We start from the raw sequence: 18,334 nt of genomic DNA, 5'->3' as shown, positions 1-18,334 counted from the left end.
ATTGCATTTGGAATAAGTGTATGCCTCTCCTTGCCCCATCGTGTCCCTACCACCCCCTTTTTAGACTTACACTGGCTTATGTTTCACCAGTGGGAATTCATGCTCATATCTCCAGCTCAGCCAGCACAGGGAACCTAACCAGCATTGCCCAGGCTCAGCCCTGGGAAAATCTAACAACAACTTTATATGCCACCCATCTGACTGAGTTACCCCAGCCACTCTGGGTGGCTTCCAACAAATTAAAACACAACACGACATCAAACATTTAAAATTTCCCTATACAGGGCTACCTTCAAATGTCTTCTAAAAGTCAGATAGTTGTTTATTTCCTTGACATCTGATTGGAGGGTGTTGCACAGGGCAGGCGCAACTGCTGAGGGCTCTCTAAACTCTCTTATCTGGACAGATCCTGGGCTTCGACCGCACTGCTAATTTAGAATATAGGATAATCTCCAACATTCTCATGTGTGAAGGAGAGATTGATTACTTCATCTTCGTATCTAACAAACCAATAGGCAAATTACATTTGCCATGATTTCTATGCTTTCTATGATACCCATATTTATAGGCCTAGGATGTCAGCAAGCAGAATTCCCAGGTATTTCTATTGTGTTGAACAAACAAGTGTACCATAATTAACACAACAGAATGAACATCACTTTTGTCATTCCATCGACCTGTGGTTACATCATTTAACATTTGACATTACCAATGAAATTGCAATCAGACACAACCATGAGGATATGGTAGAATTTGAAGGTTACCGGTAAGTGCATATAACAGTAGGAAAACAAATAAAGGATCCTTGCATGGTTAGAGGCAGGAAAGAGTAAATAAAATAATAAACAGAAAATTGGATGAAAGTCTTCTCAGATCTTCTGGGGGCTGTAAAGCTTCCAAATTCCTCCAGTTCTAGCACTTTCAAACTTCTTCCATATTATCAATTCCCATAAATTGTCATGCATTGTGAGGATGCTGCATTGGCATGTGAAATGTTGGAGGTGTCTCAGGCAGGTTGCATGTACAATGGAGTAACAGATGCATAGGTTGTTGTTTCTGTATTTCGGGGTGGTGATCGCTTGGAAATTGGAAAAAAAATAGTTACCTACTGATATTGGCTTTTTGGCAGAAGTAATTTGGGGTCAATTGTTGTTATGGCAAGAAAAAACTGTTCACCTTTCTGGAATATATTTGTAGTTTTACACAGTATTCCAGGGTTCTTGGTACATAAGTGGACCCAGAGGGGGTATGAGTGGGGCAGGCTACAATAGTCCACTTCCTTGGGTAATACCAGGCCAATGCAGAGCTTGTCTGAGGCTCACGGAGGAAGTTTTGTTAGAATAAAGTTCTTGGCACAACAGTGTAAGTCCCGCAGGCCCCTGGCGCCCCCCCCCCCAGCCAGCTTAGCCCTCCGAGTCCTGGGGCAAGTGTACTGGACAGCCTCCTACCCCTGAACAGTCCTGGGTTCAGGGGTAGGAGGCTGTCTGGTACACTTTATAAACTAGTCAAAGTCAGAATTGAATATGGTCTACTGTACCAAGACAGATCACCCCAGATTTGGCTGAGACATTTTACTCACCACTGTTTGATGGAGTCCCGTAAGTGTGGCATCTGAAGACAAACTCACAGTTAGTCTAGTCGCATAGTACAACTTCAAGAATGTGTATAAGTATGTGTACTTATGTGTATTGTGTACAATTGTAACATGTATCAGCCTTTTAGGAGTGGTTCATCCCTGATCACCAGGCTCTTTCTTGAAGCTATCATTTGCTTCAAATACAACAATGCCCATGCAGCTCCTCAAGGTCATTGCCATCACTTGCTGTCAGTCCTGCTAGTATTGAGCTTCTCCAGGAAAAGGCATCTGAGAATCAGTCAGCACTGACACAAACATACCTCACAGGCCCCATTCACTCACCAAAGAGACAATTTGCTTTCCCAGTTTGCTTTTGCAGAGCAGAAACACCTATCGTTTGCTATGTCAAGACTGGTTTCTGTCCTACTCTTCAAAAGGAAGAGGCAGGGTGTGTGTAGCTCCTAGGATCAATGTCTCAGCTCACACTTGGCCATACAATTCATCTGCTGTACCTTTTCTCTTGCTTTGCCTGGGTATCACCCAGGTCTATGCGCTAATGGGTTTGGCAGAAACAGAAAGTTTGAGTTCTTCATTCAACAGCAAGGGTCAGGAGTGAAAAGGCATGTTGGCTGGGTCTGATGAGAGTTATAATCCAACAGTGTCTGCACAGTTGACCTATCCTGAGAATGCATCTGACTAAGAGGTCAGGGAGGGCAACAGTTGTATACTATAGGCCTGCAAAAATTGCTCTCTGGAAATGAGTAACACATTCAAATTCAGCGGTTCTGGTAAAGCTACATTGAGAGAAGCCTTCCGAAATGGCTATGTGGGCGTCACTGCTTGTTGAATGCGTCATGTGGGTTAGGAACCACAGTGAGTACATTCTTTCCCACAGCCCACAACTTCTATTTATAAGCATATTCTACCAAATAATGTATTACAATTTTTGTAGGTAAGCATGAACCAGAAGCTTCACTGAATTAGAAATAACTGCAGAAAAATCTAGTTTCTCTTGGAGACACAAGGGTTTGCATCTGAGCTCATTGGAATGCAGCTGCATAACAAAATAAAACCACTGTCCCTTCCATTAGGTTTGGAGAGTGAAAGGATTTTTTAAAAACTTAATTAAATTTGTGGTTTTCATGTTCCAGAACATAATATTTGTATCCTAAAACTAAATTCTGCCTTTCACACAGAAACCTCCAAGGGATTGTATAGCAATACTGAAAAGTAACACCTGAATTCAAAGTTCTTAATCCTTCATTTTAGGTATTTCAAACACATTTTACAGTCACATGATTAGGTGAAGTGCATAACTCTCTTCCTAGTTTTTCAGCAGAAACATGTATATACTCGTTTTTAGAGCATTTTCCCACAGTCGTAAAGTCTGCAAACTTAACTATTCAGACCAAAAAATATAAAGCTGCTAAACATTCTGCAGATCCTCTGATTGTGTGCTAGACTTGTGGCATGATTCATGATGCTACTGTGGTTTTCATGACCCTCAGTCCAAAGGGAGAAAAGAATTATCTTACACTGAACTTCTTCAGAGGCCAGGTTTCTGCTGTTCTTGACTTTAGTTCCTTCCCTAAGAAAAGCAAGAGACAAATGCATTTGTGATGCTGCATATTTACTGGTTCTGTAGGCAGAAAGCCTTTTCTGAGAAGGATGAGATCTGCATTCCTTCACACAACCATGAATGATACAAAATGCAGGAGATCTGAATTTTAAAACTTGGCTTAGTCACATGAAGCTTTAAATCTGATAAGAGCAGAAGCTTCAGTATAAATGTTTAGGCAGAAGGCTCTTGTTAGTTCATTCATATATTTTCTTCCCCTGTACCATGTCTCTGATCTAAATCCCTCTGCTATTTGTCCAACAGTGGCAGTGGGGAGATACAGGGACCTTGCTGGAAAACAGCTTAGGAGAAAGTGTAAAAAAACAAGAAACAAAAATCCTCACACATTCTTAACAATAGGGCTGAACAAAGAACAAAGTGCATGAAAAGAGACCGTTTTGCTATGTTACAATGACCTTGTTTTTGGAGTGCTTGAAATATATTCCCATTTTCTTTGTTTCTAAGCTGCTTTGAGCATAATTTAGTGTGTGTGTGTGGGGGGGGGAAGTGGCATACAAATAAAGTGAAAGAAGAAATGAAAATCTTACACATAATCAAAAGGAATGTGCTCAGTGTTGGCTCCATCCTGCCTTGAAGATCGCTGACGACACTGCACTAAAACGAAAAAAGAAGAGAGGCAAAGAATCTGTCACAAATTAGGTATTTCAAAGGCGGAATTGACGTTTGGATAGAATTTCCAAAAGGCGGTGCTTTGGGGGGGGTTTGTAAAAAATAAAGGGGTGGTTTTTACTTTTTATAATATGGCAACCCTATCACAAAATTGGAAGGAGTGGGCAGTTCCATGAAGGAGGAGTGGCAGTTGAAGCCACTCTTATGAATGCTCACTCCTCCAAATGGATACAAACAATTTTCCCTAATAGAATTCAGTTTTGTACTTTCTTTTTGCTAACATATGCATGTTTGTGCACAATTTCTCCCATACCTGTGCACACACAAATCTATGCACACAGATATTACTCTCCAACATTTTTGGTTGGAGACTTGCATTGCAAGTGTGTGTTTTGAAGGAAAATGAGTTTCAGTTCACATATTGTTCCTGTAAGTGTGAATTAGGTAAAGTCACTTCAAATGGGAACATAATTTCTTCCTCACCCCTACACAGTTATCAGATTTGATGATACTTGGAAAATCAACCCTTTTTGTGGTAGATTATTATTGCTTCAAGTTACCATCACTCACCTTTCTTGACCAAAAGGTAGATCAAAAGTACCAACACCAGAATGGTAACACCCACAACTCCATATATAATTTTCTGATTTGACCCTGTCAAAAAAGAAGAGCAATCTGAATTAGATCAAAGATGAATGAGCACTCACCGTTTACATTGTGGGTGCCCTTTGCGGGATCGTGTGAGGTGCTACAGTTCCCAGGGAACTTACTGGCAAACAGGGGCTGGCCTGCCTCTCAGTGTTATTATTTGGAGGTTCACGTCCAGCCTCAGTAATCAAGTTTCTTGCTGGGAGTTGGGGGCCAGTCCCATTTAAATATAGGGGGTGGAGCTGACAGTAGCCAGGCAGTTGGCTCAGGAGATTCTCCCCTCCCTTAGTTTAATGTTTTCTTGTTTGCAGGTTAACTTTTTCTTACTGTTTAGTGGACACTGCTACGGTCTTTGACTGGTTGCTGTTGAAGGACTGGGAATAAATTTTCCTGCATGGGCAGGTTTTGTCTTCCCCGTAGCAATTTGTCACAACGTTGGCAGTTTATGGCATTGGGTGGAATCCTTTAGTGTTTTCTTCCCTATAATGGGGGGGGGCATGAAGTGGTGACTCACCCCCCTGCGGTGGCGATTCCAGGGTCCCCTCTTAAAAGGGATTATATAATGGGTGTCACTGGCCATACACTGAAAGGTTGTCAGTGAACTACCCTGCGTGCGGGGATATGGGCTGGGCTGCCTGCTACACTTATGTCTCGCAGAGCACCCCCATATCCCATTTACCCTGATGTGCCCCAGTTCCCCCGGCTGCGGGGCTAGGAGGGATGCACGCCCAAGGCCTAAGCCAAGGTCTTCCTACATTCCGAAGTTTAATAAAGTTGTGGCCTAATTTTAATTCCATAACACGTTGTCAGAGTCTTTGTTCCTTTCTTATGATCCTTGTGGGCTGGGGCTGTTGCGCCCTGGCCACGCAAAAACGAGTCTTCATTTGGTTTCCCTCACAAAGCCAAAATCAGGTAAAGGTAAAGGGACCCCTGACCATTAGGTCCAGTCGTGGCCAACTTTGGGGTTGCGGCGCTCATCTCGCTTTTTTTGGCCGAGGGAGCCGGCGTTTGTCCGCAGACAGCTTCCGGGTCATGTGGCCAGCATGACTAAGCTGCTTCTGGCGAACCAGAGCAGCACACGGAAACGCCGTTTACCTTCCTGCCGGAGCGGTACCTATTTATCTACTTGCACTTTGATGTGCTTTCGAACTGCTAGGTTGGCAGGAGCAGGGACCGAGCAACGGGAGCTCACCCCATTGCAGGGATTTGAACTGCTGACCTTCTGATCGGCAAGTCCTAGGCTCTGTGGTTTAACCCACAGCGCCACCTGTGTCCAAGCCAAAATTAGCCCCACCTAAATCAGGCTAGGCTTGCCATACGTCCGGAAAATTCCAGATATGCAAGGAAATCGGATGCCTAAAAAGGCATCCTGGGGGAATTTTTGAATTTTAAGAGACGTCTGGAATTTCGTGTACATATGGCAACCAGGTTTTTTTGGGGGGGGTTCTGTCCCCCCCAAACAGCGGAAGGAATGTCCCCTCTTATGTGGGATACCCAAAGCGTGCTTGTGCCCCCTGCCTCCCCACATGCAGTAGCCCCAACTGAGGAGTAGGGGGATGGTGGAAAAGAAAGATGACTTGGTTATCCTGCCCTCACCTTCCTCCCCGCCCGTGTGTTTTTTGGAGGGAGGCTAGGGTGTCAGGAATTTTACTTTTTGAAATATGGCAAGCCTAAATCAGGCATTACTCCTCCCTCATATTTTTTGAATAAATAAACTATTTAGCCATTTTTCTCTGTACGGTGGTGCCTCAGGTTACAGACACCTTGGGTTACAAACACTTCAGGTTACAGACTCCGCTAACCCAGAAGTAGTACCTCGGGTTAAGAACTTTACCTTAGGATAAGAACAGAAATCGCGTGGTGGCAGCGCGGCGGCAGCAGGACGCCCCATTAGCTAAAGTGGTACCTCAGGTTAAGAACTGTTTCAGGTTAAGAACAGACCTCCGGAACGAATTAAGTTCATAACCAGAGGTACCACTGTACAGCCAACCGGCTTGATTGGTGGCAATCATTGGTCTTTGTCAAAAAAGGAGAAAAATTCAGACATTGAAATAAAGAGTGCTATCAAACTTTCTACAGTGGCAAAAAGATTCTATAAATCTGGCATCAGGGTATTAACGATCTCTGATGGGAAATGAGGAAAAAAATGTTTTCTTTTCATGATTGTGCTTGAGTATAAATTGCATTATTTTGTTTCTGTGTTAAGATTTAAAATGTCATACTAAAAAAAAACAATCAAACAAATAAATGCTGCTTACTTACAATTGGAATATAATGTATATATTAATGTGCATCATTACAAACGGTTTCATTTGAACTAAAAATCAATGGTTATGACTAAGAGCCATTCATTTCATCGGGCCTACTCAAAGTATGACTTAGCTGGATGGAAGAACACATGTAACCTTTCATGCACTCTTTAGAAAAAACATGATGTGCCAAAAGAAATGAAACAGAATGGACTTAGGCTGATCTAAGCCCCATCCCTAGAGGCTAGACACATAAATCATGAATGTTTTTGATAAGCTGCCTAACAGCACAACCTATTTTTAATCAGCCATTTAACAGTGTTCCTGGAGAAGTGTTGTCATCTCCATGCTATTGGCCAAATTCTCCAACACTGGTTGCATAGGTGCAAAACAGCACTTATTTTCATTTAGATAAACATATGAATGTGCTCCAGGGAAGTCTGAACATGCTCTGTGGCTGTGATTAACTGTTGTGGTGGGGGCATAGCAATCAAATGGGTGGGGAATTAAATGGACTGTGCTGGAATATGTCACGGCTGGCTAGATGGAACTCTAAACGGGTCTATCCCACTATGCAACCTTCTCTTGCAGGTCCCTTCCTAGTCTGATCATTTCTACAACCTTACCTGACTGGACAATCACATTCTGAGCAACACTGAGGGCAGATGTCTTCTCTTGGTTCTTTGCATCCTTCTTCTGGTAACCACAGGAATATTGGCCAGCGTTCTTCGGCGATGCATAGATGGTGTATTGAGCATTTTGAGGTGTTGCTTTCTTGAATGAAACAGGAGCCCCATCTTTACAGAAAAAGAATCTGGTCGGCACAACCTCTGATGGAGCCGCACATAGTGCTGAGATAGTTTCCCCTTCAGGAACCAAAGTTGCGTTCAAGAATAAACCAGGAGCAGGAAGTTCACCTAGAGAACGAACAGATGAAATAAATGAAGAGCATAAGTGAATGCAGAGAGTAAGTGAAAATGTAGTTGCAATGGACCGAATTAGATTGCTTTATCACCATTATTTTTGTCTTACCGTATTGCTTTTTAGCACTTTTTTCATAATTGTTTGTTGTATACTGCCTTTAATTATTTCTTTTGGGGAAATTTGCATGCCAGTGCTGTATTCTGGTTTTTTTTTATTATTATTTAAAGCATTTAATGCTGCCTCAATTTTCATTTAGAAATTTGGGGTTTTAAACTCTCAATTTAATTATTTAAAAGGTATAGAAGATCAATAATTAGGTGAGCAAAAAGATCCAAGATGGCGACTGAGACAGCAGCATAGTTAGAGCTCCTGCCTTCAGTTAAGCTTTTAAGTAGTTTTTAGCCACATCCTGATTCTAATCTCACATTTTTAACATCTTCCTGGCTGCCTTACCACCTCTCCTTGTTTTTAGTTTATTGTTTTATTGTTTTACTGCTCAACCTGATTTACCCCAACAATGGACGCCCGATGAAGCCTGCCTCTGTGACTGACTTGCAGTTTTGTCTACTGGCTACAATTTTGGACTAACACAATGCTGCAAAGACTCAGCTCAAGCTTGATAGAACTTTGCTAACTTTACTGGAATGACTGCTAGAAGGAAAAAATGAGGCAGGAATAGCCCAAACAGCATAATTGGGACTCACAAATCATCTAAAGCAGAGACGCAGCTGAAAATCAACACCTTCATCCCCAGCTTGGAAACCGAACCAGTCATAAGTAACGATGTCACAGGAACCCCCTCCCTTTCAGGGAGGCAATGAGACAATCCGACGCAGAGGTTAGGAACAAGAAGGGTTCCCCTTATCCCAAATGCTGGCCCACCCATCTCTTTAGAACAAGACAGTGGAGGAGCTTGTTTTAAACAGATTTCTAACATACACCCCTACCACGAAATTTGCATAATGTCTGCAGAAACCATGGTCTTAGTTCTTCAAAGACTGAATGAAATTCTGACTAAATTAGTTAATATAGAGGAAAATTTGGACATGTGCTCCCCCTCCACAAACTCTCAAATGGTTAAAAGGATGACAAGGCACAGCTGCATCATCGATCCAACAACCCGAGTCCCGGATGTAACAAGATCTTGCCAAGTCCTTCAAAAGAATCAGATAATGCTCGAGATTCACCTCAATGTGCACAGATGGGCGAATCGCAGGTCAATCATGACATCCCTATCCCAGCTTCTGAACTGCCACTATCAAAAAGTAGATCTGGAAAAATTCTACTTTCTGCCCAGCATATGAAATACTATACGTTTACTTATCACTTTTAGCAAACCAGCCCTCCCATCCCAACTTATGCAGATGAAAAATCTCTTATGGCGGACTCACTCCCTTCCCCTGATAAGGGTCTTCAAGGATGAAACAGTGAGACAGCTTATCTCTGGCAGAGAATCACAGCCAATGTTGAAAAGTGAAACTAAATTAAATAACAGAAATGCCAGTTGCACGAAGGGGGAGAATAAAACCCTGAGTTTAGAACTACAAGAGCTGAAGAGGCGATTAGTAAGCATAAAGTCTGAAATTTCAACTCTAGACGTAAGGACACTGGAACTGTAAACACAACATTTAAATATGACCAACAGTTCCCCATCATGAAGAAGGCCATGTGTGCATCTGACTGATCTCTTCCCAAGTGACAGAGATGAAGAGGGGGACTCTGACAACCCTGACACTCCCATGTTAATAACCTTCAAGGAACCCCATGTTGCTGACAGACAGTTGAAACCACACAATAGTACCCAGGCTACACATGGACTTTTGCCTAATGCCTCCAAAACTCACAATCCAACTGGTGCCCAGATACTCACCGTTAAACAGGAGGACCAGTTTCCCCCACTACCTCTCTGGCAGAACAGGACAAATGAGGTCCCTGCTCAGGAAGTTGGCTCTTTGCTAGTCAAAGATCCCCACTTTGCAGCACATGCCTCCCTAATACTTCCAAAGGCACAGAAGGAACTAATAGCCCCCCAACCATCCCATGAGGGAAAGAGGGACTGACAGCCAACAAGCCAGTATAAGGTCACCCTCCAAACCTGGAATGTAGCCAGATGGGCTGCATCTATCAGGGGTACTTGCTTCACTGATTTTCTATCACAACATCACATCATCTTGATTCAGGAAACCTGGGCCAGGGATGACATATCATTAAATGGATATAATTCCCTGAACCAGGGAAGAGGCTTGGCAGAGCAAAAGGGGGGTTGGGGACCCTTATCTCTACCAATATTGGCTCTACACCAAGGCCCCTCCCCTCCCTTAAGACACTTGCCATGGCTACTATGCTCCACCTCAATGAGAAGGCTCTACTATTTATAAATGCCTACATGCCCCCAATGTGCCAGAAATCTGATATCAGAACCCAATGGAGTGAGTTGGAAGGATACGTTGCAGACCTCATCCTACAGAACCTTAATGCAGCTCTCTTCTGGAACATCATAAGGCTCTCCCAACCTAACAAACCATTAGTGGCAGAATCCTATATCCCGTCAAGGATTTGGGAGACACGTTTTCAGGAACTCTACAGGGATAGAGCTGATGGGTAAGGCCAAATTCCCAAAAGCATAGCGAACCTCCCAAACTAGGCCCCAGTAACAACAGGAATTGAGTGGCGGCGGCGCGGCAGCAGCAGGAGGCCCCATTAGCTAAAGTGGTACCACAGGTTAAGAACAGTTTCAGGTTAAGAACGGACCTCCAGAACGAATTACGTTCTTAACCAGAAGTACTACTGTATTACATAGACATACGGGCCAGGTTTATCCTGCCTATCCTGCAAAAATCCTCAGGACGTACAGAAGAACTTAACATCTCCCTACTACTCCAGGATGAAAACCCAGATGTCACATACTCAGTTGCCATGATGGATATTCACCGAAGGATGGTTTGTGTCACAAACCAGTCCTGAACTGACGGCCCATATTGCAAGACCTGTCTTCCCTTAAGTTTTGCTTCTTACAGTTGTTTAAACTGCATGTTTTTATTTCTTTTTTTCTTAGCTTTTATCTGTTTTAATTATCAGTCTTTATTCATCCATTATCAGTGTTTAATCTAATATTTTATTCATATGTTTTATCCTATGCTTCTTTTTTCATCCTTATTTGCTCTAACAATTATCTGTTTAAATCCTAACCGCTATTTTATTATATGTTTTTCTTATGCTGGTCTGTGACCGTAATAAAGTTCATTCGTTCATTCATTCATTCAAGAGCATAAATGAATCCAGAGAGTAAGTGAAAATGTAGTTGCTATGGAGGGTGAACATTTGAATAATCATGTAGAATTAGATTGTTTTATCACCATTAGTTTTGTATTACTGTATTGCTTTTTAGCACAATTTTTCATAATTATTTATTGTATATTGCTTTAAATTATTTCTTTTGGGGGGAACTGGCATACAAGTGTTCTACTCTGTTTTATTTATTTAAATTTATTTATTTATTTATTTAATTTAATTTAAAGCATCTTAACACACCTCAATTTTTATTTAGAAATCTGGGGTTGTAGACTCTCAAATTAATTATTAAAAGGGTATGGAAGAAGAATATTTAGGTAAGCAAAATATATCATATGAGGCAATCCTATGCCAAGTTTCCAATAGGATGATATTTTTAAGGATAAAACAACTCTCTAGCTCCAGCCCACATGAGCTGCTTAAATGAGGATGGGAGGCCCTTCAGAGAGTGGTTTTGCTCTCTAAAGCCCCTCCTGGCCTCATTTAAAAGCAGGCAGTGCAGGGTGTGAGAGAAAGTCAGAATAGCTTTAGTAAATGGTCAGAATGTGAGGGAAGGAGGGTTCAGCCAAGCTGAAAGGGGGGGAGGTTTGGGCAAGATATGAGGGGATAGGCAAGGGGGTGAGTGAGGGGTAAATGGAGGAGGGGTTAGCCAGGTGGAGGGGATGGAGGGCTGGAGGGATTGGTGAGCTGAGAAAGTGTGGGTGGCAGCCTCTAGTACATCTCATATTTTCCAAAAACTTGATGATGAAACAAAACAGCCCTGACTTTCTTTGATAATGAACATTTAGCATTAAACATGTGGTTCGAGTAGAGGAAGAAACACATACCATTCTCTGCAATCCTGCACACACTAGCGCACACAGTCTTGCACAGTCTCAAACTCACCTGTAGAAGTGCAAAGCTCTGAATCGTTTTCATCACCCAAACACCAGTGATTTGCAAGCAGAACACCTGCAATAACATCCATGCAATATGTTTATAATATATTTTAACAAGTAAACACAAGGGCAGAGCAGTATTTTAATAATTTTCCAGACCTGCTATTTTGGCTGCAGCCTCTTTGGAGTGGCTTTAGTGTGTTTTCTAGCAATCCCTGGTAGTTTCCAATTATGAAAATAATACACATATAAATGAGAGTCAATGTAATGGCACATAATTGCCAAGTTTCCTCTATGTCAGAGCACCTGCTATTCTGCTGCAGGTTTTTTTCTGGGTGCAAAAGGGTGCATGGGGTTGAAAGAGATTAAACAAGCAGGTGCGAATGCAGAGCTGAGGAGAAACCAATAAAATTCGCCCTTTGCCATGTGTTTCACACAGTTCCCTCTACTAGCACTTCTTTAATGTGTACATTTACATTATGTTGTGCAACCCAGTCATTCTTAAACTGAAATCCTTTATTCTCTTGCAGATAGTACTAGAAGATGATGATGAAGAAGAAGGGGGAAAAAGAAGTTAGATGTTTTCATGAAATGTCCTCCACAAGTTGAAGAAGATGACCTTATTTCAGTTTATTTTTTAAAATGTCTGTTGAAAACAGCTTGGCTTTTCTGCAGTCCTCGGGGGTGGGGGGGTGTCAAAGCTTGACAATCACCCACTCCCGCCCTGCTGTCCACCACCACCAATCGCGCTGATCCCCCTCTCACACAGGGACATGTTCCTTCACATGCTCCAGAATTTCCCGGATAAAACATGTCAGTTTCACCATCTCAGCTAAGTCCATTAATTTTAACAACCACTCTTCCATTCTTGGTAATGATGAGTAATTCCATCTTTGACGCAAACACACACATTCCTAGGAAAGCTCTGATGGGAATTATGGAGTTTATTTTCCCCAGATCAAGTTGCCCTCCCAGTTTCCCAAACTTACAGAGAACCCAGAAGAGATTCATCAGGGCAGGGCAGGAGTTGGCTTCCCAATCTGATGTTTGTCCCCACCTCTGACTCTCAGCTCCTTCTACTTCTCTCACAGATGAGACGGAAATCATCACGACTTTTGCAGCATGTATGCTTCTATCCCCTCCCCTGGGGAACACCCCCACATGTGGCTGCAGATACGATTCAAGGATGTATAATTTTACACCATTCCTTCTGGTGAACTATTCAACATATCTGTGATCCTCAGGCACATTCAAGATAATATTTGATGGTCAGAAAGGCAGCTTTTCATCCGTTATCCTATTTTCCCCCATCAGAAGGTGCTGTGAAAATGAATAGATTAGTTTACATGATAGAGAGAAGATTCAGACATTAATTGTGGTGAAAATTTTGTTATTGGGAAATAAATAGGAAATCCCCCCCTCCCCGAGAACAGTATTCCCTCAAGATAAAGTGAATGGGGTTGCATACCAGCAGCCCATGCCCAAGATAGATCTAAAGCAGTGGTGTCCAAACCTTTTTCAAAAAGGGCCAGATTTGATGAAGTGAAGGGCTGTGAGGACCAACTAAAGGGCCAACCATAGTTGTTGACCTTTTTTAGGATTGAAGTTATTGGGCTTTTTTTAGGATTGAAGTTGTTGAGGTTTTTTAATGATTTTACCCCACAGGGGCTGGATTAAACCAATCGGTGGGCTGGATTAGGCCCCCGAAACAGACTTTGGACATGCCTAAGCTAAAGAATGTACACACCCATGCACACAAACCACCCTCAAGGTAACATGGCCTATAAAGAAGGGAGAGTGCCTGGGCTGTATTGTGAAACTTGGTGGGCCACTTTTATGCCACAGGGCCTTGATCCTTAGTCCAGCAGTTTCTGATGTTGGAGTGGAATGAGCAACAGTTTTGTGAGGCAACTGATCCTGGTCCTTCCTGCTGTCTGGCTACAAGTTTCATCTTATTATGTTATATCTCAGGTGTGAAGGATTCAGCCATTCTATTAGTATCCCCATGGAAAGAGGCTCCAGCTTCCTTGGAGATGTGGAAGTGGTCATTTCAGTGAGCCTTTAGACTGGCTTAGGAAGATTATTTCTCTGCCTCGAAGAACTGCAACAATTTCCGAATTAATCAGAGAGAAGCTCATCAAAATTTACTCATATCAAATTATTGTTCCATTGTTGTGTTTCCTCCCCCCCCCCCCCAGATTTTCTTTATGGAAATTCAGTATAAAGAATCTCATGACAGGAAAAGAATAAAACATTTTTTGAGGGGGGGGGATTGGCTCTTTATATGACAGGGTCTCCAGGTAACTCAAATATCTAGTGGGTGGATTGTTTCTTTTGGTCAAAGCACTATGGCAAGATCTGTTAGATCAGGAGATTTCGATGCAATGGTTCTTTTGTTAAGCCAGCTGATTCCCGACTCATCTGGGCTCAGCCAGCATTAAGTCCCCAACCCTGGCTCAGTCAAAGGTGTAATTTGCTCAACCCAGTTCAACCAGGGCTCTACCTGCTGAACGAAAGCTAGCTGAGACAAGGCTGCTGTAACTTCCTAAAATGAGCATCCCGGCGGCATGACATGAGCAAGACCAAGAAGGGAGAGGGTAGGTTGGATCCTAAACCCATTCAGCTAGATCATGTGACCTGGCAATCTGGCATAAGCACGCTTTTAATGGGTTGTTTTCATCTGGCAGGCTTAAGTAGAGCAGCAGCTTCGCTTCTAAAATGAGCCTCGAATCTGGTAAAACTTCATGCCGCTTTAACTTTGGTTTGCTTTACTATAACTTTTTGTGCAAAGGTTTGCTTCCTAATATGATACCCACTTCTACAGATACAGGAACCTCATGAGAGGCAATGGTGTACTTGGAAAAACAGAACTGCAAAAATTAAACAGAGCCATTAAGCCAAACTATTAGAAATACATTCATAAAAACCTCAAAGGAAGGAAGTATATTCATCAAAATAGATGTTAGGCTGAACCAGTGTAGTAAAAGAGTACAATAAATCTAAGTGCTATTTTGGGGCTTCACTGCTTTTCCTTTTCCTCCTTTTAATGCTCTTTTAATATTTTAGCTTAATATTTCAAGTTAACCTTTCACAGCTGTAACAACAACAGCCTTTCTCATGAGAGCGTCCATGTCAGCAAATATCACTAGAACAACAGAATATTCTGAAAGTGATCAAAACATTTAATAAACATTATTGTATCATAGTTCCACCTCCCTGTCACTGATATGCAAACTAGAGGGCCCATCACCCTGTTTAGCAAGCATCTGAAGTGGCCCTGTCCATGTGCCAACATACTGCATAGAGTGAGCGTGGGAAAGCTGTGGCCTTTGAGATGCTGGTGGACTCTATCTCCCATCTGCCTCAGCCAGCATGTCTTATGGCAAAGGAAAATGGGAGTTGTAGTCCAACAGCATCTGGATGACCACAGCTTGATACAGAATCTGGGGTCAATCCACAATCCTGGGACACTTCCCAGCTTGCACTTCTTTCCTCAGAAATAGGCACTGCTCATGCAACGTACATGAAAGGAGTAATGACTTCAAGTCTTCCAAGTAAAGGGAGGCTGGGGAGATGGTCTGTAAGGTGTTCCTGTGAGGAGGAGACCTACGAAATTGCTCTTCATTTGGACTGACTACCTCAGCAGCACAGAGATGAGGGGGTGCAAAGCAAGGCATGACAGAGAAAGTACTAAGGACAGGGTTCCTTGCAGGATTCAGTTTGGGGACTCTATTAAAGCAGAGCTGCTTTTTCAACAGTCATGTTAAGACTGAGCCTTAAATGGGAACTTCCCTGTGGTTATTTTGGCCTTCTGTGAGAAGGACCAGTTCCCTTAAATGGACTTTAATGAACATTGACTCTGACAGTGAAGGAGGCTGATCCCCTCAGCATCCTAGAAGAGCAGCACAACCTCAACTGGTTGGATAGATACCAGCACAAGCACTTCTGCAAGTGCTTCTGATTTGGTATGTACATCTGGGACAGCTTGTTTGGACAATTTGCTCTCCCACCTGGAATCCCTGGTCATAAGATGGTATACAGCATAACAGTGCTTTCACAGTGTTTCACCCATTTTTAAATCTTCACCTGCTCATTCCCACTTGCTTGTGTCTTGGGAGGACTGAGGTGTGTAATAAGAATGCATTTGTGGATGAGAACTATTGAGGAGCCAGGAGGGAAGTTGCCATAGGCTGGATTGTTTTTACACTGGTGTGGGAAGCCTCCAGTCCATGAGCACAACAAGGCCCATCACGCCTCCTCCTTTGGCTGACCAAATTATGGGAGCCCTCTCCACCCATCCTAGACCTGACATCCTCAGCTTGTTTCTGATTTTAACCTTTCAATATGGTTCTTATTATATGGCTTTATGTACCATTGTTGTAAACCACTCTGATATTTTCATATGAATATCAGTATATAAATATTTTTCTAAATAAATAAAGTCAGGCCTTCAATGTAATAATTGGGAGCTTCACATGAGCCCCCAGTTGTCCCTTTGCTGGAGCAAAGCATGCCTTGCTCAAGGAGAGGGAAGAAATTTCTTCTTTCAGTGTAGCTCTTTGAAGCTGTCTTGTGCTGTTCCTTTGAGTCCTTAGTTTTGGATATTGAAAGGAGTGTCATGAAGTGGCTTGCAAAACATGGGGTGGACAAACCCCCCCTTCTTTGTGTTTCACATGTTTGGATAATGTCTGAAGGGATTTTAACAGAATTACATCATGTGACAGACAGGTGGGTTGCCCTGGCCATCTATCAAAGTTGACTAATGGGGTTGGACCCCATGGTTTACCTGCTGAAGATCCCTATATAATTGTTTTCCTATTTGTGTATCTTTTGCTATACTCCTTTACATAGAATGTGGTCTTTGTAAACATAGCACACACCAGGTGGCTAACATATTATAGAAATACGGCACAATTCAAAACAACATAATAGTGAAACAATTTATTTGGCAGAAATACAATAATATTTTAAAACATAGGCATGTTAAAATAAGCAGCAGATAATATAAATCCCAGCAGATAAAAGGCTATACATTGATGTCCATTAATTAATACTACGTAGACATCTTTGCTGTATTGTTTTCAGTACCTGCTATAAAAACTTCTGGAACCCATGCCATTTATTGGAACCTTAAAGGTCAAAACCAGTACTTGAACTCAGCTTAGCAAAATACTGAAAACATTATTGTAAGTGAATAGATGGATGAGGTTAGAAGGATAGACAAAGAAGAGTCTGGAGACACCTTTGCTGTATTGCTTCCAGTACCTGCTATAAAAACTTCTGGAACCCATGCCATTTATTGGAACCTTAAAGGTCAAAACCAGTACTTGACCTGGGCTTAGTAGAATACTGGAAACATTACTGTAAGTGAATAGATGGATGAGAGAAGGAGGATAGACAAAGAACAGCCTGGAGGCATTTTTCTTTCTTCCAGTGGGATTACCTAGTTTCTATGTCCGACCAAGGAGCAATTACACTTTTCCATGAAATAGGTCATGATTGGCGCTGAGACCAGGAGAAGAAGCACCAATGAGGAGCGGAGAATCCAAATATAGGGAGATATTGTCTGACCTGGATTGAATAGAAAAAAATCAGAAAGGTTTTTGTGTCTATTCAGATATGACCAGATACAGATAGATAAATCAGCAGACAGACATTAACAAGTTCCCTATAGTTTGATGCTTGTTGTATCACAGCACTTTTCCTACTCTGTTTATATACTCCTATTGATTCTCTCATATAGGAACATGTTGGCAGCATAGAATGACTGACATAGCAGCTAAACAAAGGTTTGGTTTAGAGATTCACCTGAACCTAGCTTTGTGGTTCAATCTCTTCCACTTAATCTTAATTTGTAGTCAAGGATGGTCCTATTGTTAGCAAAAACCTGGGTTGAGATGACATGGTAAGGAAAATGTTGGCATAGCTGTTTTGCTATGCAGTACTAAAAGGGCATAAGGATTAATGCAACTATTCACACAGCTCAAAATATTTTCATGCCTACAGTGGAAAATTGAGAGGAGTGAATAAAGTACCCCAGCTCATGGAATAACGATGTACCTATCATTTACCTACCTCCCTGGAATAGGGAAAACTGGTTACATCTATGCTGATCATGTATAAATTCTGTGCCATCAGATGCCATCAAGGCACTCAGGAGGAACTCACTCCCCTTGATCTACAGAAACAATCATCCATACATTTTCCACAATCTATTTGTTCAGAGTTGAGTGTCAAACCTTATGCAACCAAAATGGCACCTTACACACTCAAGGCATGTGCTAGTTGTATGTAAACAGATGAAAAACATTTCTAAAAACACTGTAAGGTTTGAACACTTTAATCTCAAAAGCAGACCAGGGAGGTCTGAACATGTTCTGTGGCTATGAAATACTGATAAATTATTGTGGTGGGGGGATAGAAACCAAATGGATGGAGAATGAAATGGACTATGCTAGAATATGGCATGGCTGGCTAGCTGGAACCCTAAACAGGACTATCTCACCATGCAACATTCCCT

General features: G+C 42.1%; 1 protein-coding gene and 1 long non-coding RNA gene across 3 annotated transcripts in view; both read right to left on the bottom strand.

The window, feature by feature from the left end:
• LOC308461146 lies at nt 1–3,145 on the bottom strand. The gene is made up of 3 exons (XR_013978816.1): nt 3,112–3,145; nt 1,580–1,611; nt 1–1,078 (listed from the first exon to the last, which is right to left on the bottom strand). It is a non-coding gene; the product is annotated as an uncharacterized lncRNA (long non-coding RNA).
• Nucleotides 3,146–3,709: 564 nt separating this feature from the next.
• LOC308461140 (uncharacterized protein) overlaps nt 3,710–18,334 on the bottom strand; it is a 50,553-nt gene continuing 35,928 nt past the window's right edge. The window contains exons 6-7 of one of the 2 annotated variants that reach the window (XM_080977801.1): nt 4,395–4,478; nt 3,710–3,809 (exon numbers count right to left, since the gene is read on the bottom strand). In XM_080977801.1, the coding sequence (XP_080833927.1) occupies nt 3,739–3,809; nt 4,395–4,478 (155 nt within the window). In that variant the 3' untranslated portion in view covers nt 3,710–3,738. Of the gene's footprint in view, nt 3,810–4,394; nt 4,479–17,056; nt 17,386–18,334 lie in introns of those variants that run through there. The other variant, XM_080977802.1, reaches the window with a different exon arrangement.

Source organism: Podarcis pityusensis (assembly GCF_964106645.2).
Source record: "Podarcis pityusensis genome assembly, chromosome: 13".
Classification (NCBI taxonomy): Eukaryota; Metazoa; Chordata; class Lepidosauria; order Squamata; family Lacertidae; genus Podarcis; species Podarcis pityusensis.
The sequence above is the reverse complement of the archived record's forward strand: the minus strand, read 5'-3'. Positions and strand labels throughout refer to the sequence as shown.